The sequence below is a fragment of the Heterocephalus glaber genome, unplaced genomic scaffold (genome assembly GCF_053883595.1).
Source record: "Heterocephalus glaber isolate CG9 unplaced genomic scaffold, H.glaber_assembly_v1.0 deba00001593, whole genome shotgun sequence".
NCBI classification, from domain to species: domain Eukaryota; kingdom Metazoa; phylum Chordata; class Mammalia; order Rodentia; family Bathyergidae; genus Heterocephalus; species Heterocephalus glaber.
In genome coordinates, this window is record NW_028258368.1 from 9198839 (window position 1) to 9225487 (window position 26649).

The 26649-nt window shown below is 35.4% G+C and overlaps 1 protein-coding gene across 6 annotated transcripts in view; it reads right to left on the minus strand.

The window, feature by feature from the left end:
- Adgb (androglobin) overlaps positions 1-26649 on the minus strand; it is a 126404-nt gene that overhangs the window by 21066 nt on the left and 78689 nt on the right. For all 6 annotated transcript variants that reach the window (XM_087193472.1, XM_087193473.1, XM_087193471.1 and 3 more), the window contains 9 exons: positions 25353-25467; positions 23097-23264; positions 21315-21450; positions 20408-20545; positions 18339-18432; positions 13893-14027; positions 13222-13375; positions 9294-9481; positions 2790-2974 (listed from right to left, as the gene is read on the minus strand). In XM_087193472.1, coding sequence (XP_087049598.1) covers positions 2790-2974; positions 9294-9481; positions 13222-13375; positions 13893-14027; positions 18339-18432; positions 20408-20545; positions 21315-21450; positions 23097-23264; positions 25353-25467 — 1313 coding nt within the window. The remainder of the gene's footprint in view (positions 1-2789; positions 2975-9293; positions 9482-13221; positions 13376-13892; positions 14028-18338; positions 18433-20407; positions 20546-21314; positions 21451-23096; positions 23265-25352; positions 25468-26649) is intronic.

Genomic DNA, 26649 nt, shown 5'->3' on the forward strand with positions numbered 1-26649 from the left:
GCCAATAAAGAAATGCATAAAGAAGTACGAGACATATGAAAACATGCTCAAACCTCACTAATGAGAATGAAACATAAATTAATACTTTTAGCATTCAGATTGACAAAAGTCAAAAACACTGTACAGCTCAGAATAGATAAAAGAAGCTGAATGGAAAATCTGTCAATTTATGGGAAAATCAAAACTACATACACACATCCACCCAATAGTTCTACTTCTTGCATTTATCCAATGTATATGCATACATGAGTTCAGAAACTCACACACTTAGTTGTTTTTTAAAAATTCTTCATTATTTGTAAAACAGCATATTGAAATTATTGCAGACATGAGAGTTGGAGCCTTACACAGCCATGCAAAATGAAATATTTTACTTTCTTTAGGCCACAGTGCTTCCTCAAATGCTCAAATTTTGTAGAAAAATCACAAATTTTAAACTAACTCTACAGCATGAGTATGGGTATAACATTTTATTCTTGAAAATCATGATATTCTGTAGAGTTCCAAGAAATAATACAAAAAGTTAAAAAGTTTATATTTCATATTTTGTTACTGGATTAATTCAGGCATCTACATCTTTGAAATGGCTGAAATGGAGCTTATCCTGGTATTTATTCATGGAATTCACCCTAAGGTAGACTGCCGTATCCTGTACACATACACACACACACACACACACATGCACATTTTTTATGTATTTTCAGTGAGTATATCCCAGAGATATATATTGTAAAGGATTTATAAATACATGTTTCCAAGAGAAGCAACTGCAGAAAGTAAATTCACTGTTGTATCTGCTTATATAATTCACAAGCAAAAATGAATAGTATCTGTTTAATCTCTAAATTTTCTGTTTGAAATCTAAATAAAGAAAATATCCAATTCACAATAACATCTCTAGCAATCCATGAGAAGGAAACTTAATTTTTTTCTGTAAAATATTAAAGTAATAAATAAATGGAAAAACAGCCTTACAAACAAAATTCAATTATGCAAAAGTGTCAGTGCTTCATTTATCTATATATTCAAGAAATCGATATATTCAAGAAGGAAAACAATTACAGATTTTTGTGTGCTTTGGAATAAACTTGAAATTCATATTGAAACTACTTAGAAAATGCAACTATACAAATAGAATCAACTTGTAAAAGAAGACTGATCATGGATGTTGGCTCTACTTTTGGATCAATTTTCAATCATCCTTCTGCTCAATTTTACTACCTATTTCCTTGGTACAAGTAAACTCATAAAATTGGTTTTAAACATTTATATGTATTTTCATTTTAAAAGATTATGTTTTGAAGTAAAATAATGATCAACTGTATGACCTCTAGGTCATAAAGCAGTGTTTACCGTCATAAGTTCCATTTAAAGATTAAGAGAAATGCTGATCTAACAAAATGATTTAAGGAAAAAGCATGAGATCATAAGTAATTGAGAGAGTTCACATAGTACTTGCTAAGATTTTGGAATTAAACTAGTAAAAAAACAAAAGTCTATCCTCTGAAAACATCAGACAGAGAGTTTTGAAGTCTGTACTAATAAAATTTTTAAAATGATTTCTGAAGCATTTAAAATGATTTTCAAAAATAGAAAAACTAGGAATTTTCCAAAGAACTTTTAATAGCTTCTCATAATTTTAACTTGAGAAGTCGAAAAGAATAATGTACAGGTGCACACGCAGAGGAAAAACACACCCATAAAGATACAAATTTAGTAATATGATCCAACGAACTAAATAAAATCATATATTCTAAACATGAAACCATGAGGGCCAAAAGGGTTTTATTTCAAAAATACAAAAGTGATCAAAACTAAAAAATAAATTTATGCAACTCAAAGGGTTAAAAGTTGATGATTTATATAAACAAGTATATAAGGTTCTACCCATTCCATATTAAAATTCTCAGCTATCAATAGAAAGAATTTTCTCAAGTTTCATAAAGGGCATCAATAAATATAATATTTAATGGTAAACGCTGTAAGCTCTCCTATTTCAGAAAAGGAAATACATCATCATCACTTTTACTTAACATTATTTTAGAGATCATAACCAACATCACAAAGAAAAAAAGGTTACAATTTTATGAAGAAAAAGCAATCTACAAAATACGCAAAGTCCCAGCTACATTTAAAATTAACTGCAAAGATAGAGAATTAATATAAAAATTAAATATTAACAGCATTTTGGTATAAAAGCTAAAGTGTGGATGGTATATTTTTCTGGATGACATAATTATAAGAGATTCCTGATCCCTTGTCTATGATTTTTCCAAATTTTCTGCATTGGTCATGTGTTATTTTAGAGTTAGAATCAAGTTACTAAAATGAATAAATAATATATTTCACAGTATTACTGTTAATTATTTTAGAAATAACTGATTTACTTAATTCATTGAAAATGTATTGAAAAAACTGTAATGTCTACGTTAATTTTAATAAGTAGAACATTTTCTAAAAATAATGAATTAGGAATAAAAGTGAAAAATTATTTCAAAATAACAAAAATTGTACTTCTTCGTAAGAAGGTCTATGTAATAAGAATGCAAATTTTTCTTCAAAATGAAGTCTTTAAGTAAACATATAACCAGTTTACATATATACTTCAGAGCCTAATATCACATACTATTACATTATGTCATTGGTGTCAAAAACAGTGTTTCTGATATTTTTCAACAGAATCAATTTAAGTGGTCCTTTGATGTTTTAACTTAAAACATGTAAAAATGACACAAAAAGTAAATATCTATTTATGAATCCAAATACCCAACTCAAGAAGACACACTTACACTGGGAACTCATAGGTTTCTCATTTCCAAGGAAGGTAAATGCTGGGATTATAGCTTGGCCTCTTCCAATGGAGCTCACCACAGTTTCTTCGTTTTCTAGCACCTGCAGCTTGATAAATGCATCTGGTTTGGATGTCCGCACCTGTATTGTTACAGGATGTACTAATGCCACTTTAACAGAATACCTATTAAGAAAAGAATCTAAGTTTATAAGCAAGCACATTGGGCTTTCCGTTTTAAATAATGAAAATGGTATAATTTTCTCACATGATTATCTAAAAGTAAAGCCACTTCATAAAGTCCATAAACATTCTGGAAAACAGTAGTTAGCATAGACTTTGGCAAAGGATACAAATATAGTACAGTCAAACAAAATGAGACTATGTTTTTATTATCATCATATCCTAAGAAAAAATTCTTTGTTCTAACATCTGACAGGTAGTCATGAAATTTGATAGAAAAGCCATCATATTTAATAGATCTGAAAACTACACACCAACCAATTTCATTTTCCTTCTCCTTTGCAGATGGGCAAAGAGCACACAGGGGATAAGCAAAATGCTTGCAAGAATCCCTCTTAACAACATTTTCATTCTATCAAAATATAGAGAAAAAGTAAAAATAATATCCATAGCCTCAATCCTCACCCTTTACCCTACAAGTTAGAAACCTCTTGCAAAAAGATTAAAAACATATAATCTAACCTATCTTTCCAACTCCCACGCAGTGAAGTCATGGGAGGAGGGAGTATGTTTCATTTATGGGTTTTTTGTTTTCAAATTCCTAGTGATCCCATGCAAATGCCCAGGACCCAATGTTTCAGATTCTTTAGAAATGTGTCCTTCTGAGTATCCTCTCCCATTTGTGTCATAAAATACCTCCCTCTTTATTCTTCCTTGCCATGAGCTTTTCAGTTTGCAGTTCTGTCCCACCTCCAAGGCCAATGAAAATAAAACAAAAGACAAACCAAGGAAAGTCAACCACCTCCCAGACCCAAGTACTGTACCTCACCTGGTTTCCAAAGCCATCTCTTGGATAGACCCCTCTTCTGCTCTCACTACATCACCCTGAATCAAATTCAGTCAGGGCTCTCCACTCACCCACACGCCAAACTTCCTCTTGCCAATGTTCCAAGCAGCTCTTTATTACTGTGTAGCAACTTAGGAGAATTTGTCAGAATTGCACCAACCCTCCTTTCCTTCTCCTTTACAACAGCCTTTGTGAACATAGGAACCTCTACACTTTTTCTATTTTAGGGCTGTTTTGTCAGTCTTCTCTCCCACTGACTTTCCCAAAAATATGAGAGGAAGATGTCCTGTTCTGGGTCTGATTTTTATTCTACAAAATTTTCAGGGTACTCCATGAGCAGAAACAAAATAATGATTCCCAAATCAAAGTCTCTCACCCAACCATTTATCCTGTGTCACTGGGCTATTTCACTGGTCTACTATATTTAATAGCTGCAAAGGAAGTCCTCCATTGACTTTAAAAAAATGGGCTTCTCCCCTATTTTCTACCTAAATAAATAATACCACCCAGATATTTCCCCAAGTCAGACTCCTGGAGGCCCAATCAACCAGGGCTATCAATTTTACCTCTATTTCTTAAAAATTCTTTCTCTTCTCCCCAGATCCACTGTCTCTGTGATAAGTCAAATCCTGCCCCTTCCTCCGACAAGATATTGTGGGAATCCTCACCAATCCAGTGCCTCACAATGTCAGTTTATTCAGTGGTAATCACGTTAAATGAAGTCATTAGGGCAGCTCCTAATTCAATGTGACTGGTGGTTTTATAAAAAAGGAAATTTAGAAACAAAGTCACACAGAGGAAACATATATAAAGATGAAAGAAGAAATCAGGGTGATACATCTACAAGCCAAGAACACCAGGAATTACCAGCAAACCACAAGATGCCCTGAAAAAGTCAAGGAACAGATCCTCCTGCACAGCCCCCAACTATGTTGCTGATTATGGGTAATGTTTACTTACTTACTAATGCACTTGAATACTTTCCAGATTGCCTGTGCAGGGTAGTATATATTAAAAAGAGAAGATAAGTAGTCTAACAGTTTACTGAATAACAACAAATATTTAATGCAGGTCAATTTTGTATCAGGCATTATATGGGGTCCAATATTGAAGACATGTCTCTGGCTTTCAATTAGTGTTAATTTTCATACAAGCTGATGTGAAGGTAACCAGGTAAAATTTATACATCATATTCTCAGAGAGGAAAAAGGGCTATAGAAACATGACCTGAGTCTATTTATATGTGGAGATTTCAACATAAAAGATAATATTGTTGAAAATTATCCTTAAAAGTGATGAGTTTTTCTAAGTGGAGAAAGGAGGACACAATATCAGAAGATGAGAAAAAAGTCATGGACAAAATAAAATGCTGTGGCACATAGATGAGAATGGAGTTTTTAGTTCCATCAAGAGGATGCACTGTAACTGGTGGTTGGGGAAAGGTATTGATTACCATGCTACAATCTTGGATTTTTATTCTACAGCCAATGGAAAATTATCAAAGACCCAGAACCCAGAAGGAAGCTCCCTGGCTGCCATCCCAAGCTCCTAGGTCAGAGAAGGTGAGCCGGTCCCAGTACCCAGAAGGAAGCCCCCCACCACCATCCCAAGCTCCTAGGGCAGAGAAGGTGAGCAGCGTGGGCACCAGAAGCACCCCTTCCCCACCATGGAAATGAGAAGGCACCTAAACAAGTCTCAAAAACAGACTTCTGGATCACCTACAGCAACCCCAAAGGGAAACGAGATGGAACAATCTGCTACTCAACCACCTGGACTCTCTGAACCGGCAACAAAAGAGGATCTGGAAAAAATGAAATCAGAAATACTTACTCATATAACAGCAAAGATTGTGCTCATGGAGCAAGACATGATTAGTAAATCTAGAGAGGACACAGATAAAAAAATAGAGGATCTGAGGAACATGACAGAATCCCAACATAGGAAACAAATCAATCCATAAAACAGATGCAAACAGATTTCCAGGAGATTAAAAACTCCATCAAAAGTCATCAAAATGAACCAATGTGAGAATAGAATTTCAGATATAGAAGAAAAGATTGCAATTAGTGACCAGGAAAAGAAAAATTACTTTAAAATTGTAAAATTGTAAAATTGTAAAGGAACATGAGAAATCAATCCAGCAGCTGCTAGACGATGCAAAGAAGAATAACATAAGACTGATTGGACTCAATGAAGAAAGAGGAGAGAGTGCAGATGACATAAAAAAAAAACTGTTCACAGAAGTGATGGCAGAAAACTTCCCAAGGAAGGGAAAAGAACTTGACATACAGATAAGTGAGGCATATAGGACTCCAAATAGCCTTGATCAAAAAAATATCTACACATAGGCATATAATAGTTAGGATTCCAGAAATCCAACAGAAGAACAAAATTTTACAAGCAGTGAGAGAAAAGAAACAAATCACATACAAAGGAAAGCCCATCAGAATCACAGCAGACTTCTCAATGCAAACCCTCAAGGCAAGAAGGGCTTGGAGTGATGTATTTCAAGCCCTAAAGGAAAACAGCCTCCAACCCAGATTGATGTACCCTGCAAAACTATGTTTCAAAATTGATGGAGAAATAAGATACTTTCATGATAAAGAGCACCTCAGGAACTTCATGAATACCAAACTGGCACTCCAAAAAATTTTAGACAATACCCTAGGAAAGGACAATGAGGATCACAACCCCAGGAAACCCAGCAGAATGAATCCATTGGGTGTGATAAATTAAACGCAAAGGGGGAGAATCTAACAAAAAGAAAAAGTCATGACAAGGCTTTTAAAAGTTTTAACTTCATCTCGTTAATGAGTGTATAATTCAATCTTGTTATTGTACTGATTAGTATTTTTCTGATTCTAGAGTTGCACGGCTTTCCTTGAGCTGTACTGGCTATTTATCATCTTCTTATGTCTACTTTTTAATTGGGTTGTCTATTAATGAGCTCTAAGAATTCTTTATATATCCTGGTCATAGGTTATATGCATTGTAAATATGGTCTGTTTAAGGACTACTTCTCATTTTAATGATGTCATTTAAAGTTCCAAATTTTGATGGAATCTCATTTACCAATTTTTTTCTTTTATACATCATGTCTTTTGTATACTAGGTAGTTCTTGCCTACCCTGAATTCATAAACATTTTCCCTTATAATTTCTTCTTAAAGTTTTATACGTTTAGGCTTTCACATTTAGGTTCATAGATCCCTTCAAGTTATTTTCATGTATGGAAAAAAAGGGTTGAGGTTAATTTTTTATATACGGATACCAGGTATTCTAGTGCCATTTGCTGAAAACACTATCTTTTCCTCGGCTCTTGAGTTGAATTTATATTCTATAAAATGCTAATGTTAAATAATCTTTCAAAACTCAGTGGACCATATAAGTGTGGTTCTATTTCTAGATTCTCTGTTTTATTCAAATATCTATATGTCTTTCCTTACACCAACACTGCCTTGATTACTGTAGCTTTAGAAGAAGTCTTAAAATTAGGTACTAAACATCTTCCAACACTGTTTTTGTTTTTGTTTTTGTTTTTAACTTTTCTAGGTCCTCTGTACTCCTACATAACTTTTAAATTTCAATATCCAATTCTTCATTTTAGCAAGTATACACAGATCTGAATTTTTATATATACCTTATGCTTTCTAATCCTGCTAAATTCAAATACAAGTTCTAGGGGCTCCTAGAAGTTTCTTAGTATTTTCTCTGTAGATGATCATTTCATCTACATATAAAGATTTTGCTTCTACCTTGCCAGTCCTATCTTAATTGTGTCATTTTATTGCCAAACTACTTTGGTGGGGCCTAGGTTTCAAAGTTTAATGGACAGATAAGGAGTAAGCATATCTGCCCTTATTCCCCATCTTAAGGAGAAACCATTGTATCTTCTCCATTTATATAAGGCATTCGCGCTGGAAGTATGGAGTACATGTCTTTAATCTGTTGAGAAGGTTCTGCTCTACTTCTAGTCTCCTGATAGCTTTTACCATGAACAGTTGTAAAATTTAGTCCAGTACTTTTTCTCCAACTAGTGACAGGATCATATGGCTTTTTCCTTTCCTCTGTTAAAATGATGACTTTTGGGGGTGGATCTTCCAATGCTGAACCAACACTGCCATCCCTATAACAAAACCACTTTCTACATCCTGCCAGATCTGACTTCTAATAGTTTGTTTTGTTAAACAAATTTCTATCTATGTTCATACTTTTTTCTTCTATTATCTTTATCCAGTTTTAGAATTAGCACAATGTTGAGTTCCTAAAATGAGGGGAGAAGCGTTCCTTCTTTTTTCTGCTTTAATTGTTTGATATAATTTATCAGTTAAAATGTATATGAGCCTGCTGTTGTCATATAGGTAGGTTTTCAAGCTAGGAATATACTTTCTTTAATAGGTGCTATTCAAATTTTATATTTCCTCCAGAGTTAGTTTCATTAATTTGTCTTCCAAGGTACTTCTTAGAAATTGTCAAATTTATTTCAAAAAGGATTTTTGTAATATGCTTTCTATATCCTTTTAAATTCTGTAAAATATGTGGTAATGTCTCCTAGATCTTGATATTGTAATTTAAAAAATGTATAATTGATATTGTGTAACAGGAAGAAAAGGTCTAAAGGTGCAGGGGAAGTGGGAGGGTTAGGGGAAAGGAAAGAAGGGAAAAGAAAAAATATGAGAAAAGGAAAAAAATGGAAACAAAGTCTTTGCAAATAGGGAAGGGTGGAGTGGGTGAAGGGAGGGCAGGGGAAGGGGGGGAAAAAAGAACCAAGAAACTCATGTAATGGTACAAGATTCCAATGATGAATGTAACTGTATTTTATACCGAAAATGTACCAATAAACTTAACGGGGATAAAAACAAAAAAAGAAAATTATCAAAGACTTTATAGTAGGAAATCACATGTTTAAATATCTGTGTTATAACAGTAGTCTGGTAGTAAAGAATAGGCATGTACGTGAATAAGGGAGATGCTAGAATATGAAAAAGGAAATATAATGGAATCATGGATTCCAGAAACACAATAGTTTTATAAACTGCAGAGTAGCGCAGGGACGGAGAATAGTGAGAGAGGCAAAGAGAAGAAAACCATGTCAGAACTAGAATCAGCAGAACCAGTTAATGAAAGAGAGCATAGTCCATGCTGAGACTATTCAAGGGGAGTGTACAGATGAGTGCAGAAAGAAGGTCCCATTAACAGACGAGGACAAATTGCACTAGAATCTGCTCAGAGTCCGAGTGGAACAAGGAGAAAGTAATGATAAGGAAGTATAGAGAAGAACGTCTAATGACAGTCAAGGAGGATGAAGTTCAAACAAATATCTTTATCATTATATTCATCTACATACTCATATTACTCCAAATTAATTGTTTCCAAAAGAGTATAAAAATTGAAATTAAAACCTGACTCTGGATTTTATTTTTAACCTAATATATTATTGTCTTTAAAAGATTGGCTTCCCCCCTCTGCTATATACCTGAATAAAATTTTCTTATTATTGGGTATGTAGTATCCTCTGATTTCCTTTGTGGAGAAGCTGCTGCATGGAGAATCTCGGGCGAGGAACGGGAGTGGGGTGTATTGACCAATGAGGCGCAGCTTCCATTGTGAGGCTGGCACGTACATATCACCACTAAATGCTTCCACCACAAATGTGTATCCTTTCTGTAAGAAAGTATAATTACAAAGACATGAGTCACATTGTCACTAGTCTTCCATATACTGTAGTGAGAAAATGTTTTATAATCTTGATATACATGTAGATTCCAAGATGTCTTAACATCAAACCACTAACATTGTATTTTACTCTTGGAAAGTATCATCTTAAGTGTTTACAGGAAAATTATTAACTCTAACTTCTTTGTGTGGTTCTTTAAGTAAAAAAATAAGGTGCTTGACCATAGTAAATAATTACTACATTTTCTCTAGTTCTTCTGATGCTCCCTAAGATAATTTTAAAATCACTGCATCATTCTGAAACAGCTCACTAGCTTCTTATTTAATATTCTTATCTCAAAGATTAATCTTTCCAAACTACAGAAGGAAAAAAGTCCAGGATTTTAGAAATGAAGCTGAAATAACAGCTGCTCTGATCCGACAGAGCCCAGATGTGCATCTGGAGATGAGCTCCTTAGGTTGGAGAAAAGAAGCAGCTGAAGAATGTAGGAAAGGGACTACTTCATGGTGGGAAATAGCTTCATTAACATAACTGAATATCTGGCCAAAATGTCAATGAATCAGATGGTATCATAAGATGAAAGTTTCAACATAATTCTGCTTTTATAACTGTAGTTGCTCCTAATGAATAAAAAAGGAATAAAAACAAAAGACAGATTTGACTTCCAGTTGATCTGTTACAAGGAACACTCTCTGTTGTGTTTAGATTCCTAGAAAGAAAAATCAGATATTCATAAACCAGAATAAATATATAATACCTCAATTAGATGTCTAGCAATATTAGCCAGAATTCCAAATTCATAATGAGATGAGAATTGTAACCTCAATAAGGAATTCTGACATTATGTTTGGAGCAAGTAAAAGGAAAAATCTTATGTATATCGAGATTATAAAGGGCTGGGGATTTAGCTCAGTGCAAGTGCAAGGCCCCGAGTTTGATCCCTGGTACCGGTACCAAAAAAAAAAAAAAAAAGGAGATTATAAAACATTTTCTTACTACCATATATGGGAGATTAGTGATAATGTGACTCATGTCTTTATAATTGCACTTTCTTACAGAAAGGATACACGTTTGTGGCAGAAGCACTTAATGCCTTAGTATATGCTAAGGCACATACACTTGCAAGGTATAATGCACAGATATATTGTTATTTTTATAATTTGAGCTTATTTTACTAATACATTAAAGAAGTAAAATAAAGCTAAATGACTCTGTTTCTTGTGTTTGGACAGATTCAGAAAATAATTTTAAGCAAAAATTTATAAAATTGTAGGCAAGTGAAAGTCTAGAACTAAACTAATGGTAAAATAGTAATACAAGAGATCCCTTCACGTGGTGGTTTAGAGGCCACAGTTCTCACTAGAGGCTTGGAGGATGCTCACCAAGATCCACAAGGTACTCAGTAAAAGGGGCAAACAAAAACTCAAACATGGGAAGGCAACTCAAAGGAGAAGCCCACCAGATGAATTCCAGAATCGGGGATGTTTAGAGAGGGAAGCAGGACTGCCTCTTGGTCTTGGCACTGCTTACAGCCCAGGTCTGTTGAACATATCATCTTTGGACAGGAACTAACCACCTGTGGGTAGAAACCAAGGGCAGTGGTAGCTGGGAGAAAGAGGGAATGATTAGTGCCCAGCCGAGCAACTACGACTGCCCAGTTCCCACCTGTCCTAGCCTAAAAAGAGTTAACTTGAGCCTAAAAAGTTAACTAGAGTGGAGAGGGTAGAAGAAATAAGGAGGAAATGGGTATGTTTGGTGCAGTTATACATAAGATAATTTTTACAATACAGTAATTTTTGCCAGGGATTTAGCTCAGGGATGCTGCCGCCTGCCTTGAAAGTGTAAGGTCCTGAGTTTGATCCCAAGTACCAAGAAAAACAAAACAAACAAAAAACAACATACTGATCTACAATACAGTAATTTTTAATAAAATGTCATTTATTAGGACATGAGGGAGAATAAATATAGTGCAAAAGGAAATCATGAGATAAATATAAATTAGTAAATATATTTCCAACTTTTAAAGCAAATAATATGTATCCATTCAAAAACAATTAAAATAAATTATGTATATGAATATATGAATAAAATACATGAATAAAAAAGATACAATATAATAAAATGATGTAGATTAGTTGGCCTTAATCTAGTGAACTTTAAAATTTATATTTAAGTGTATAATACCACATATAGATTACTGTACAAAAAATAACCAGGTTATCTCTTAAAATACAAATGTGAAACTTGCCCAATTTAAAACAAAATAAGGCTCGGGTCGCAACTTGTTAATATCTTTAAACAGTAAAATGTGACTGAAATTTCAAGAAAATTTATCTCTTAAAAATAATAGAAAAGGGCTGGGGATTTAGCTCAGTGGTGCCACCATCTGCTTTGCCAGTGCAAGGTCCTGAGTTCCATCTCCGGTACCAAAAATAAAATAAAATAAAATAAAATAATAATAATAGAAAAAAGTTCAGGGTTTAATAGAACATAGTCAAGTTTTTAAAATTATAATTATAATGAAATAAAAGTAAACACAAAAATAGTTTAAAATACGCATACACACGTATGCATATGCATATACAAAATGAAATATAAAATATATAATATAATAACGAAATATAAGTGAAAACTCACTAAAATAGTTTAAAATATGCTGTTATACATACATACATGCATATATGTCAGTTGATATAGATTGTTTTTCTTTTTTTTTTTTTTTTTGGTACCGGGGATTGAACTCCAGTTCTTGCGCTTGCGCAGCAGGCAGAGAAACCACTGAGCTAAATCCCTGGCCCCTGATATAAATTGTTTCATTGAGCATTTTACTGTAGCGGTTTTTCAAAGTTTTCTAAGTTCTCTAATGCGGCTCAAAAGGCCTACTAGGTCTTTAACACATTTTAAATTTTTTTTTCCTATAAAACCAGCACTAATTAGTTAGGTATGTCTAACTCACACAAAATAGCAAATAGAATCATAAGCTGAGATGAGCCTCAGAAATCAAGTACAGCCATAACCCAATGAGAAAAATGAAGAGGTTCAAAGCCATGCTATAGCTACAGTATGGAAGGCAGAGATAAAACATGTATTTTGGTTTCTAAGTCAGGTATATACTGCCCTTTATCATCATCCACTATTACAAGAAATGACCAAAAACATGAAGATGAAATTTAAATATATAGGACGGACATTGGTTTGAATGAAGGTCAGAAATCAGGGTCTATCATTCATTCAGCAGGAGTACCATGCTACCATGCTGTGTGCTTCTTGACACAGAAGGGGTTTATGTAGCCTAAGAAAAGATGATGTTGATGGTAGGTGGATGGATATGGAACCTCAATCTTCAGAAATATTTAGAGTGAAATAAATACTCAATGGGAAACAAAGTCAATCTTCTAGTTTGGTTTAGGGATAGGACTAAATGAGCTCTTTAGATCCATTTCCCTTTTAAGGGTTTATATGAGTTTATGACTATAATGATTAGAATTTCTAATGCTTTTTTTTTGTAATGAAATCTTTGGGGCAGAGAAAAAATGAAGGCCCAGAGGTAAAGAGTGCTCTAGGGTGCACACTGTCTCCTGCAGTCACATAAATAGCAGTTGTACTAGGAACACCCCAGGCCCTATTGTTGTTAGATAGACTGGGGCACTTTTTCTCCTGGCCCTCAACAAGCTGCTGGCTTTTCACCACCATTCCATGCTATTCAAAGAATAAACTTTACACATACCTTATTCTTGGTATAAAGATAAGGCACCACTTTTTGGAAGACCTTTGGCACTTGTTCCATTGTGTCATTATTAATAACATGTAGGACACAAATTCGAAGTGTGGTGTACACTTTGGGGACCAAAATCATATCTTGAGGAATGAAAAATGTTTCTCTGTAATTACAAAAGCATGAACTTTCCCTTAACATGAATCTTAAAAGTTTGAAATTAGATTCAATGCCAATAATTCTTGTTAAATTTTCAAATTCCAAATAACTTCAAGGTTCACACATTATTTTCATTTAAAAATTATTACTAAGGTGCCATTTTGACATATGAAAGCAAATGACATTAAGAAATTCCATTTTATAAGTAAATTGTGACTTTTACCTAATATCCTATTACTTAGAAATTAAAGGTTCTTTTACTATACTAAGAACATGTTAATTTCTTATATTACTTTCATCATTTTCATAAAGAATTTATGAAATTCTTCATATTTTAACACAAGGAACAAAAAAGTTTCTATAATATCTCATTCATGCATAGCAAGTAGGGAAGAATTCTATGTAAGTTATGAAAGCAACCTTGAAGCTGATACTTTTACTACTACCATAAATAAAAACTCTACATATATGAATATTGCCTGCCATTTAAAAATGACATCATTTGCCAGTTTATAATAACTCACCTGAATATTATAAATGAAGAATTTGGTGGCTGATCTGGACAGGTCAAAGTATAGTCAGCGAAAGCAAGCTTAGTGTCTTCATCTTGATAGCATGGATAAGATTCAAGAGATTTGCACTTGCTTTTAAACATTACTCTACATATGTAAAAATGAATCATACATCAATGACAAAAGCCACCTTTAAAATAAATTCTATTTATAAAGAAAGAAACAGGCCCTAAGAGCATAAATATGACAGGCTGAATTCTTGATCCAAAGGGAGCCACGTGGTTCATAGTACCTGGTGCCAAGGGAATGGACCCCCTCCCAGATAAGCCATGAAAGAAAATTCTCAAAGGTGCTCAAAGTTATCTGAAATTCTGAATCAAAAGAGAATGTAATTCATGATCAAAGGAATAATCAAAGCTCACAAGTGGAAAATCAGAACCAAAGTTTAAGCTATAAGGCTTGGAAAACTAGAAGCAGGACAACTGTTAATAAAAATGGATCAAGACAATTAAAGGACCTAGAACTGAAGTAGAGAATAGAGTTTAGGATGCAACTGAATGTAAGGGATGGATTTAGAAAAATTGATTTTTAAAACTAAACCATGGGGTCAGGGATTTAGCTCAGTGGTGCCGCCGCCTGCTTCACAAGTCCAAGGTCCCGAGTTCAATCCCTGGTACTGAAAAAAAAAAAAAAACTAAGCCATGAACAAGGGGAGAGTTCTATTTCTCTTCTGCATGATTTCTGGTGTATGAGCAGGTGATACATGCAAAAATTATGGATTAAAGTTTCTTCATGTTTGCTCCCTGGAAGGTTGTGGCATATTTCAGAGCAGGGTGGAAATGATTGATCCTCTGCACCTTATCCTTCCCACCCTGCCAGAATCTAGACCTAGCTTTAGCAGCACCAGAAATATAGTCTTTCATACAATGTCTCAGGTATTAGCTAGGATAGAACCCCTTATGGCACCAAATAGCTCCCTATTAGAGGTCAAGACGGAGCTACAGGTATTCTTGGATTCCAGAAAGCAAATGCTCAGATTGGCTGTTAATAGAAAATAAAATCATGCAGGTCCTCATGGAGGACAGAGTTCACATGCTCCATATGATCATTAATCTTTGGTGGTGGGAAGAAATTAACAGGGTTATACTTGGAGGGGTTTTTTAAATGATGATGCCATAAATTAATAAATGACTATATATTCTGGTTTGCCTGGGGCAGTAGTGGTTTATGCTTATAGTCCTGGTATATATATTAATAATTCTCCATTTTTCCTCATCAGAGCTCTCATTCATCAGAGAATGATGAATGACAGGATCACTCTGAGTGTCTTATTTACTTTTCTCTCATTTGCTGAAACAAAATACCCAACACTCAAAGTTAAGGGGGAAAGGTTTATTTGGCTTACACCTCATAGAGGTTTCAGTCCATAATTGGATGGCTCCAAGGCAGGGTGGCAGTGGAGCAACAGATCATGATGGCAAAAGTAACAATGGTAGGAGGAGGAGCCCTCAACAGTGTCTTTCTGCCCCTTTTATCTTATGCAGATTACTTATGGCAGGTAGCACTCACACCCTTAATCCTAGTGCCCTTGAGCCTAGCATTGCATCATAAATCAATCCCAGAAAAAAGGCTCATCTATGACTGCATGAGGTTTTGGGGGGACATCAAGGCACAAGCCACAAAACTGAGTAAGAAGTATAATGTGGTGGTCTGTCAGTACCAAGCACTGGCTAAGGCACACTCAGCTGGGAGAAGCTAACACGTGGGCATCAGCTGAGCTGACACAGGGATTAAGCAGGTTACACAAGGAATTGTAATTGAATCTCTCAACATTGTATAATAAGGGTGACGCTGAGAGCCTTTCCAGATTGTCCTGGTTCCCTTCACATAGTCCGCGTGTTTTCATATAATTCAGAAAATCCTAATAAACATAGGGCCATCAATACTCATATATCATGTGGAATATCTTGAATGACCCTGAGAGACATTCCTGAGTTGGAAAATTTATCCATAATTAAGATCTTAATTTAGCCATGTTTTGTCTGATCCAACTCCATAATAGGGGAATTCACCTTTTAGGTGTAGGACTGAACCAGAGATCTTCTCATGGAAGTCCCAAAACCCCAGAAGCAAATTGGAAAGAAGGGTTTGTGCTCTTTGTGTGTGTTCATACATGTGGAATTTTAGGTTAATGTGTACTCATTTTAGGAAACCATTAAGCATTCTGGAGCAAAAGTTAATCAAGCTAGGACTAACAACACCCATGGGACACTGAAGGTGAGGTTATGAGACATTCATTCTCCGAGTTGGGGAAGTGCACAGTTGAATTCTATCTTTAGTTAAAATTTTTATATTTGGCTCATTATGGACTTTTTTCATTAATTTTAGTCTTATTTTACTTTTTTAAAATGTATATGTAATTTTCTATTTATCTTTTGCTTATAAATATGAATTCTATTTTAATTTTATAGTGGTCTTGTATCCGAGGTTTTATGTAGACTTTTTGGCATTTTATATAGATTATCATATCATCTGTTAACAGTGGAGGTTTCATTTCTTTCCTTAAAATTCTGGTGGCTTTTGCTTTGTTTTACTGCTCTTTTTCCCTCCTTGGAATTTCAGGATGGTCTAGAATGGAAGTGGTTGGGCAGGAATCTTTCCCATACTCAGGGAAAGCTTTCAAAAATTTCACTGTTAATCATGTTTACAGTAGGATTTCTATTTTTTGTTTGTTTGTTTTATAAAATGCTAAATATCTTAACACACCAAAGATAGTTTCTTAAATCTTAATTTGCTAAACAATATTTTTAATTTTGAATGCCTTAACTTTTATCAAATGATTTCTGAATGTACTCATGTAACTAAATATTTTGTTCCTATTTCTTGTTGGTGTGCTAAATCAAAGTGACTAATCTAATATTAATCTACCATTGTATGTCTGGGGAGTAGGGATACACACTCAGTTGTGAGGTTTTACCCTGTTTAGATGATTCCAATTTTGATTTGCTAATAATTTATTACCTTTTTTGCATCTATGTTCAAGAGAACAGTTTGTCTGCAATTTTATTTTTTGAACTGTCCTTGTCAAGTCTTGCATTATAGTTGTGAGTTGGAAAATGTTTCCTCCCTTTATATTCTTAAGAAAATATATAATTAATCAATTTTTCTTAAATTCACTGATTAAGACAAATTGGATCATGGTAAAGAATATAACATGCATAGGGCCGGGATTTGGCTCAATGGTGCTGCCTCGCCGCCTGCCTCACAAATGCAAGGGCCGGAGTTCAATCCCCGGTACCAAAAAAAAAATTTTTTAAAGAATACATCATGCATCCTCATCCAATTAGAGTCTCGACTAAAAGATTATATTTGTTGTTTCTGAATAACACTAGAACCTTAGGACTTTTTAAAAGCTTTTACCCTACTCTGGAACTGTGAGTCACTACTGACATTAATTTACTTCTTCTCAGAGCTATTAATCTGCCTTTTCTTCCAAGATAAGTGCCTTACTTCTTTGGCTGCTCTTGAGGTTTTTCTTGTGGTCTTTGGTTTTCAACAGTTAGATTGCCATGAGACGAGGTGTGGTTTTCTTTGGCTTTTCTACAGGGGATCTGCAGAATTCCTTGAAAATATAGTTTAATGTCTTTCATCCGTTTGGAAAGTGCACAGCTATATTTTAACATTCAGGGGCTCTAGCTAGATATACACTAGACCTGCTGTTGTTCCACTCACTTCCCCACTTGCTCAGCTGAAATACTTTTTATTGACCTGTCTTCCAGTACTTTAACCTTTTTTTATTCTGTCTAATCTGCTGTTAAATCCACTCTTAATTTCAATTACTCAAATATTCATTTGTGTAATTTCCATTTGACTATGTTTTATTGACTAAAATACCAAAGTTTCTATCTATCCATTTTTTCTTTATTCTTTATTTTCTTGGACATTTCCGTAACAGCTACTTTTAGAGGTTTGTTTCCTGTCACTTCCTATTACCAGCAGGTCCACTTCTCTCAAAATTTATATAATCTATATATAATTTTCTCTTAGTTTTATTCAGATTATGCAGCATCTTGGATGTGGTTTGTGTCTAGAATGAAGTTTATCTAAGGCTTAATCTACTTCTAGTTTGTCCCTGTTGTCCTCTAGGGTTTTATCTGATTACTTTGTTTACTGGGTCCCCTTCCCTACCAGATCCTAAACTGTAACTTTTGCCTTCTTGGTACCACAGATTTTAAGAGACTGCTCAGCCTTTCAGATGCTTTCTACTTAAAATTTTAGATATGGACAATTAAGACACAAACAAAAAGTAGTAAGTATCGTAGAAATATTTTAGGTAAACATCAGTAGTGATGGTGTGATTCTAGCTGCAGTGATCAGAGACAACTCAACAAATAAAGTAGCACTCGAACTGGACTTTAAAGGATATCCGTAGACTGGGAAGAGGAAATACCACTTTACCTTAACAGGGAAAGTGCATATTGCTCTAAATTCAGTTCCAATATTGCCCAAATTTTTTGAAGAGCATCTGCAACACTGAGATTTTCCTTTGTGCCTAAAAATAACAATAAATAACAACATTAAATCTGTAAAATTCCAGGAAGATCATCGTGTTTATAGCCTTCATTTGGAGATGAAGAATTTGAAACTCACAAGTAGGATGGGTCCAAATTAATAAACCTGATAAGCAGAAAAATCATGCTTCAAATATACAACTATAAGCCTTCAGTCAAGAGCTCTGCTCACATTATGCTATTCTCTTTCATCTTTAGTTTAAAAGTCATAAAGTGTTCTTTGATGTAATTTAAGATTTTTATCAAATAGTATTTATAAGGAAAATTTCATCTCGGCAATGACATGAAAAACTTTATCTCAGCAAAAAGTAGTCCATCCAATTTTTCTAAAGAACGACAGCTAATAGGATTCCATCAAAACTCATTTTACTGAGTTATTGACAAATGGCTGAAAACTAGCCAATCTGAAAGGAAAAAATGCAATCTATAGTAAGCACTTCAAAATTGACATGTCAGACTGACATTCTTTTTCTAATTATCCTATCTCAATTTATTCATGGTACTTATCAGTATCTAAAGCTGATATCATAATTTATTTATTTATCTAGTATATATTTACTGCAAGTGGAACATAAGATTCATCACAGCAGAAACTCTGACTGTTTCGCTGACTTCTCTGAGGCCAGAATCAAGAATAGTGCTTCACATATAAGATCAATTCAATAAATATGTGTTGAGTGAAAAAAAAATGCAAATACTGTTAAGTGCATTAAGTTGCTGAAGTTTTTCAGTCTTTAAAAAATAAATTAAATCATTGCATGAATATTATTTTACAACACATATGGACAAACAACCACACATATAAGCCATACGTTTAGTCTGATAAATTCATGTATTTTTTTCTAATGGAAAAAAAAATAAAAATCAGACAATTGCAATATTTTTATTTCACAGAATTAGGAAATGTAGTTTTTTAAACCTTTATATATCTTCAGTTTTATGTCTGCTTAGATGGATATTTTGACAATTATTATTAAATGTTTTTATAACATTTCAATATATTTGAATAATTCTATTGAGATAAGTCTTTTTCTAGCAAAATGTCTACTGAAGTTGCAGAATGCAAATGATGGAATTTTTGCACCTACTGTTATATTTTAAGCTAATAAAATATACATTTTTCACAAAAATTTCATTTCATATACATAAATATATTTGACTTAATAAATCTAAGAACACACTTAAAATGTATTGATGCCTTCTAAATGTACATCACCATGCACATAAATGAAGGACTCTTTGTCGTTTGTTCATATCTACTCATTTATTCATTCATTTCTTTGAAATCCAGGATAGGAAGGTAAAAAAAAAATCTGATTTCACTGAAGCTGACTAAGGCTGCATACTGCTAGGCATTGGCAACACACAAAGAAAAAGACCAGCTCCTTGTTTGAAATGAACTCATGACAGATCGGGAAAACAACATTCCTTCATCCATCCATTCATTCATGCTCTTGTTCAGCAAGTATTTATGATGCACTTATTATGTGTGAGGCACCGTGGCTAAATGTTGGGGACAAAAGAATGAGATTTGGGGGTTTTCTTTTTCTTCCTTCCTTCCTTCTTTCTTATATGGTATTGGGGGTTGATCCCAGGACCTTTGCACTGAGCTTCATCCCCAGCACTTTAAAAAATTTTTTCTTTTTATTTCAGACAGTATCTTACTAAGTTACTAAACTGCCCCAACTGGATCCTCCTGCCTCAGCCTCCCAAAGTGCTGGAATTATAGGCATGTGCCACCAATCCCCAGCCAAGAGAATGAATATTGACATAATTCCTGACCTCGAAGAGTTTCAGTACTTATAGAATAAAAATGTATTGCTGATCCATAAAGTGGGGTGACTCTAAAATACTTTTCTTTTTTTTTTTTGTCTAAAATACTTTTCAATTACACATATAAACAACTATACATTCTTATATACATAAATTATTTTATAAATGTTTGAAAAGTTATACCTGGCATTCTGGCTCTCATAAGTAGTCTAACATATGCCCCTCTCCACACCGATTGAATTTTACTTGCTGCTGCTACTTTCTCTGAAGGATACTCTTCCTCCTTTGTTGGCGTAGAATATTTAATATCTACCCATTCAGCTGGAAAGAGAAAAATAAACTCTAGACTGAGTTTATATTGAATACTTTCCCCAAGTTTCTGTGATTGCTGGCAAAGCCCTTCAATATATCAAATGCCACAATGGCAGATTTATCATTATATTTCACTTGGTGAGAGGACTGACGATTGAACCCAAGGCCTTCACTGAGCTACGTTCCCAGCCCTTTTTAAAGTTTTGAGACAGGATCTCACTATGTAGCTAAGTTGCCCAGGCTGGGCTTGAACTTTCGATCCTCCTACCTCAGCTTCTCAGGGTACTGGGATTACAGGCATGTCCTTAAAGCAACCTTTCTGGAGAAGAGAAATAGATGAACAGTGACACCTCAGTGCTCTACTATGGATTCCTCTGTGAAACTAGCCCACAACTTTCCTGAGAATTGAAAGGAATCATTACCATAGTGGGAATGGGGACAGAACTTAGGAAAGTGGGGAAAACAGGGCCAGTTGGGCTAGGATTTTCCCAGACTTCCTCAAATCACAAATCAGTGACTTTCATACTTTTTTAAGGTTAGAAACAAGACAAGGAAGTTCTGGGTTCCTCTGGAAGTGTGCTCAGCAGGGATGAGAAGGGATACTCAGCAGCTCCCTGGACTCCATGAGCTTCCCAAACCATAACTTGAGTTCTGTGACCATCCATGCAGACCTACTGTCTAGCTATACCACACAAACTTTTATGCTCACCCATCTGAAATTATTTATCCTACATAAAGCTAGAAATTCCTTGGTTAAATATTTAAAATTCATTAATACCTAAAGAAGCATCCTCTAAGAAGGAATCAAGGGACTCGACCTCCAAAACCAGAGCCCGGAATGCAAATTTGAAGCTTGAAGGAAGCTTTGGTAGTTGAGCTTTTTTCATTAAACGCCATAAAGAAACATGGAAAACCTGAAAAATACAAAATGCACTTACTTTTTTAAACTAAAAAAAATACCATAACCTGGCCAGAGAGTTTTGAAGAAAGTTTAGGTACCCTAAAAATAAAATATAAAATTTTTTCCCAAAAATATTACAAAATCGAGCAAAAGACTCTTTGAAATCTCACTCACCATGTAAGAGTTCAAAAATATTATTTTACTAATTTTAATTTAATAAAATTTAATTACTACAATGATGTTCATAATATTCACTCAATCAAAATACAGCATTTGGGCCAGGGATTTAGCTCAGTGGTTCCACCGCCTGCCTCACAAGCACAAAGACCCAAGTTCAATCCCTGGTACCAAAAAAAAAGAAAGAAAGAAAAAAATACAGTGTTAAACTGGTTGAGGAGATATAAAGTAAGATAAAATATATGATCCTTGTGCTTAAGCAAGTTAAATATCATATTTCATTGACTGGAAGATACCATCCATTGCAAGACATAATATTATTTAATATGCTACAAAGAAAAAATTATGTTGCTTAAAGTTTTTATCACTTTTTTATCACATAGGAGTACTTACGTTGAAAAAGCTTTTTTAGGTTTATTTAGACAAAAGTTTTTCATCATATGTCAGATAGCTATGTAATTACCAAAATATAAAACAGAGATGTTCTGTTACCAAAATAACTTCATTTTGTGTTAAGTATGCACAAAGACCTGATTTACATATTAAATCAAGGCTAGCCAGGTAGGCCCGAGCACTGAGTAATCACTGTAGCTGGGATGGTGGCTATGCATAGCCCCTCAGTGCCAGGTCCAGTGAATAAGGTGAATGGGACGCACAGTAATGTTTTTACAAGGCTGCCTCTCCATTGGATGACACTTGAAAGCAGTAGTCACCACATTCTTATCACTGCTTATAAAGTTGCTCACAAAAGAACACTCCCAGAACTGCTTCAGAAAGTGGCAAGAATGATCAAATAAATATGTAAGAAACAAGGGACAGTATTTTGTGGGGGATCAATGTTAATGTATCTTTTACTGAAATGTTTTTATTTAAACACATATCATATATTTTGATCACCTCGTGAATCACCCAGAAGTAAGGACTTAACTACTAAGGATAGTCTGGGTCTCAGTGGCCCTAACATATGCCATAGACAGAAATGATAAAATTCCTGGTAGACTGGAATGGCACATGGGAGGGTAAGTAAGAATTCAGCCTGTAGATGAAATCCTGCGGTACATTTCCACTGAACCAAAGACTAATAGTGGTGCTGTGTCTGCATAACTGAAACATGTAGGTCTGAGACTCAAAATGTGGAAGTATTTCCTCTCTCCCCATTATTCACAGTGACCCATTTGCAGAATCCATGTGCTTTTCCCCTGGAACTAGAAGTTTGCTGGATTGGAGGGCTTAGTTCCTGGAAGTGTAATCCCAGTGTGATGCTTCTACTGGGGGTTTTGGTATGATTTACAATAAACCTAAGCTATAACATACATCTGGTTGCTTTGGGTTCCTCATCCTGCAGGATAGGTAGGGAAGAAAGGAATTAATATAACAGGGGAAGTAGGAAATTTACACTGCTTGTACCTGTAGACAGTCTGTAAGTGGCATTATTTTAAACAGAGTTTCCCGCTATGACCTTTGAATCTAGAACCCACTTACCCTGAAGTGCTGGGCAGTGAGCTCCTTGTTGTGCAGAGGAATGGGGTAGTGAGCTGCTTGCAGATCCTTCAGAGCTGCAGGAAGCTTAGCCTTATCTTTAAAATTAGCAATCACATTTCCAACAGCTTTCAAAATTATTAGAGACTGCTCTGTAAATCGGTAGCTCTCCTGTGAAGATAAAGCATGTATAGTAGTAGTGTTCCTCATGTTTAAGTGTAATTATTAAAAAAACTCAGTTTCTGGGGGAGAAAAATCCCTTCTGATTGGTTTATTCACCAGTTACCTGTGGAGAACATATTTGACCAAGGTGTTTTACAGATGCTATGGTCCTGGGGACACAAAACAAGGAATGTAGCTCCTACCTGTGTGGAAATAGAGAGGAAGAACACCCACCTTACACTGGGAGTCAGGGAAAATTTCTCCATAGTATTAATATCCAGACTGAGTTCTGGAGAATGTCTAGGAATTATTCCAACAAAAATTCAGACACATTTCCTGTGTGGGGTTTGAGGAGTGAAGAGCAGAGAAATTTGGAAAGAGAGAGAGCCAGAAAGATCAGACAGGCAAGAGGCGGAGCTAGGTGGGACTGTGGGCTCCCATCTGTTATTGACTCTGAGGAGACAGTCAGGGCCAGAAGGAGACAAGGATTTAGGAAATAATTCTACTTTCTAAAATCTGAGAAAACCCTGCAATGCTTGAAGACTATCTAGGCTGGGGTGTGATGGGTAGTGATGGAGATGCCTGAAGCGAAGGGGCTTGGAGGCAGCATGGACAGAGGAAGTTGTTGGGAAAACTCTGAGTCTCACTTCACTTCTTCCTGGGGACATCACAGGGCAATCATTACTCTGTGGTTACCTGTAGCAATACTGAGGGGTGGCCCAGAAAGTGTCGCTGAACAACACAGATGTCTAGGAAGGGTGAGAAACTGATGCAAACAGACACAGCTGACTTGCCAATCCCAAGGCCTCAGGAAAACTTCATGAGAATGGTGTCACTCCATAAGGTGAAACCAGGGCCAAAGAGGTGTCCTGGGCAAGCAGCAGCACTGAGGATGATCAGTTATGGCTCTATGGATCTTGAGTCTATCTGTTTTTGGGTAGATTCTTTATTAGCAATGGGGACCAGGCTTGAATACCAAGAATCTTTACAAGACAAGGGAGTGACATCTCCAGGGAAGTAGGAGCTCATAGACCAAAATAAGTAATTGCCTGGGGAGATAATTCACCATAGAAAGACAACAAGCTGGGTAATCCACATTGTTTAAAGCAGAATGGTTTTTTAGAAGATAAAAATTAGAAATAAGAAGGGTAAACATAGTCAAGGAAATACAGACATCTGCTTATAAGACAGGTGATCTTCCTTCTGTATCTGTTCAGCAGGGAAAAAAGCATGGTGAGGAATGGCACAGCCAGTAGAGGAAAGCCCTGGGGACTCCTCTGTAGCCACTGCTGCCACAGGCAAAAGGCCAAGTGAGGCGTGTCTGAGCCAGGAGGACACAGCATAAGGAAGCTGGTCTTGAGCCATCTTGTTGCCACAAGATTTGTTGGTTAACTTAAGAGAATACCACAGTACAAAGCTGCATCACCTGGAGTTGTTTATATTGTGTTTTTTCTTTGGTTTTGGTTTGGTTTGGGTTTTGAATTTTCATGAGGAGTTGTTAGGGCTGAGGAAATGTTAAGTATTAAGCAGCAGGGAAGGCCATGCATGAGTCTTCACCCAAATGCACCTTGATAGACAGGGAACACCCAAAACCTAGAAAAAACTTCAGAGAGGTGATGGATCCATTTGCCCTGTCACAGCAGAAAAGCAAAAGAAACCAAGAGAGAAGATGAAGTGATAGAACCTTCCACAGGCCACCGTTTGCCCTCTTGAGCCTGGACACACACTCCAATTTCCTTCAGCCAACAAAGCAATGAAAGGAGAGAAAGAGATCAAAAGTTTAAACTGCACTGAAAAGCACTATCCTGATCCTTTATTCACCAAAGGGGTAATTGTACCACAGGGTCCACCTGAGATGTTAAGAGATGCAAAGGGGACTCAACAGAATAGAATGAAGGTAGTTTGGGGAGGAAAAAACTATTTTGTCACTACAGAATTTAAGCTATCATTCTACAGATGCACTTGGGCATTTCTGGAAGAATATACTATAAAAGATTAAAAAGGGGGCAAGTTAAATAAAAAACAGAATAGGATTTAGAGTAAAAATCTTTGAAAATAAAACACACACAACAAAAAAGCAGTTGCTAAAACATTTACCTGCTCAAAGTGGGGCAGCGCAACGTCTTCATCCCCCATGACAAAACTCACCATGCTGCAGACGTGTAGGGAATGTCCCACGGGGGAGTATGCAGTGAAGAGCAGCATGTGTCTCCTGTAGGGAATGGACACCATGTGAGGACCTAGTTTGTTTTTTGTTTGTTTGGTTGGTTTTTGTTTGTTCTTTCAGACACTCTCGCTATGCAGTTCTGTCTGGCCTTGAACTCACTGTGTAGCTGAGGCTGACCTCAAACTTGCAGAGCTCCTCCTCAGCCTTTTGACTGTTGCACCACCGCATCTGGCTTTATTTTGTTTTGTTTTGTTTATTTAACACAGATGAGATAAATATCTCTGAACCTTCACTTTAAAAAAATATACTCAGAGATCATGAAATCTGTATTAATTATGTCATCAGACTAAATGACAAAGTTGTACATGCTAGAGTTACCTCCCACCACTTGTAATAATATTGTGAACTACTGGTCTTGATTTTTCCCAAAAACAATAAATCAAATGAGGATAAGGCCTTGTACTTTCCTAGTCTTTTTCTAACAAATATATTATTTCATATATACTCATTGTGTCTCTCTTAAAAGATTACAGTATCCTCGGGAAGAGGGACATTCACATTTCCCCAGCTACAGAGCATTTAGAGCACCTTCAAAGTATGGGTGTTGATGGGTTAGAGCCTGTTGGAGAAAACGTGGCCATGAGAAGCTCCTCTGTCAATTCCCTGTCCTAGGTTGCACCAGTGGTTGAGTGATCACAGTAACTCCATTTCTGGGAGAATCTCTCCAGTCCAGAGACATTAGAGAAGATGAGAGTAATGGTAAAGTTTGTAGTCGTCATTTTTCTAGAAATATTGGGGGCTCACCTTACATTATTTTACCATTTGACTTTGTTTCGTTCTTAGGCCTTGCCTTTTGCACAAGAGCCATAGCTTTGCATTGATGACAAATAATAAGCATGACTGATCTTAAGAGAAAAATCCAGTGAAAACATTTACGTCATCTGAAATATGAGGTAGTACTCCAGCTTTTATTCACTCAAATCCAGAAAATGTTTCCATTAAACATATTTTTTAAAATGGAAAGTTTATTTTGTCAGTTTTACTTTAATTAAAAATATCTGTCAAAAACAAACCACAGCTAAAAATCTAGATTTGTAGGGAAAAATGTGGTGTTTCTCAAACCGTGTTTAAATGGAATCCAGGTACTTTCTATGGAATGTAAAAACATTTATAAGGAAATATAAGGAATTCATTGATTAATTTTAGAAACTGCTAGGTTAAAAAAAT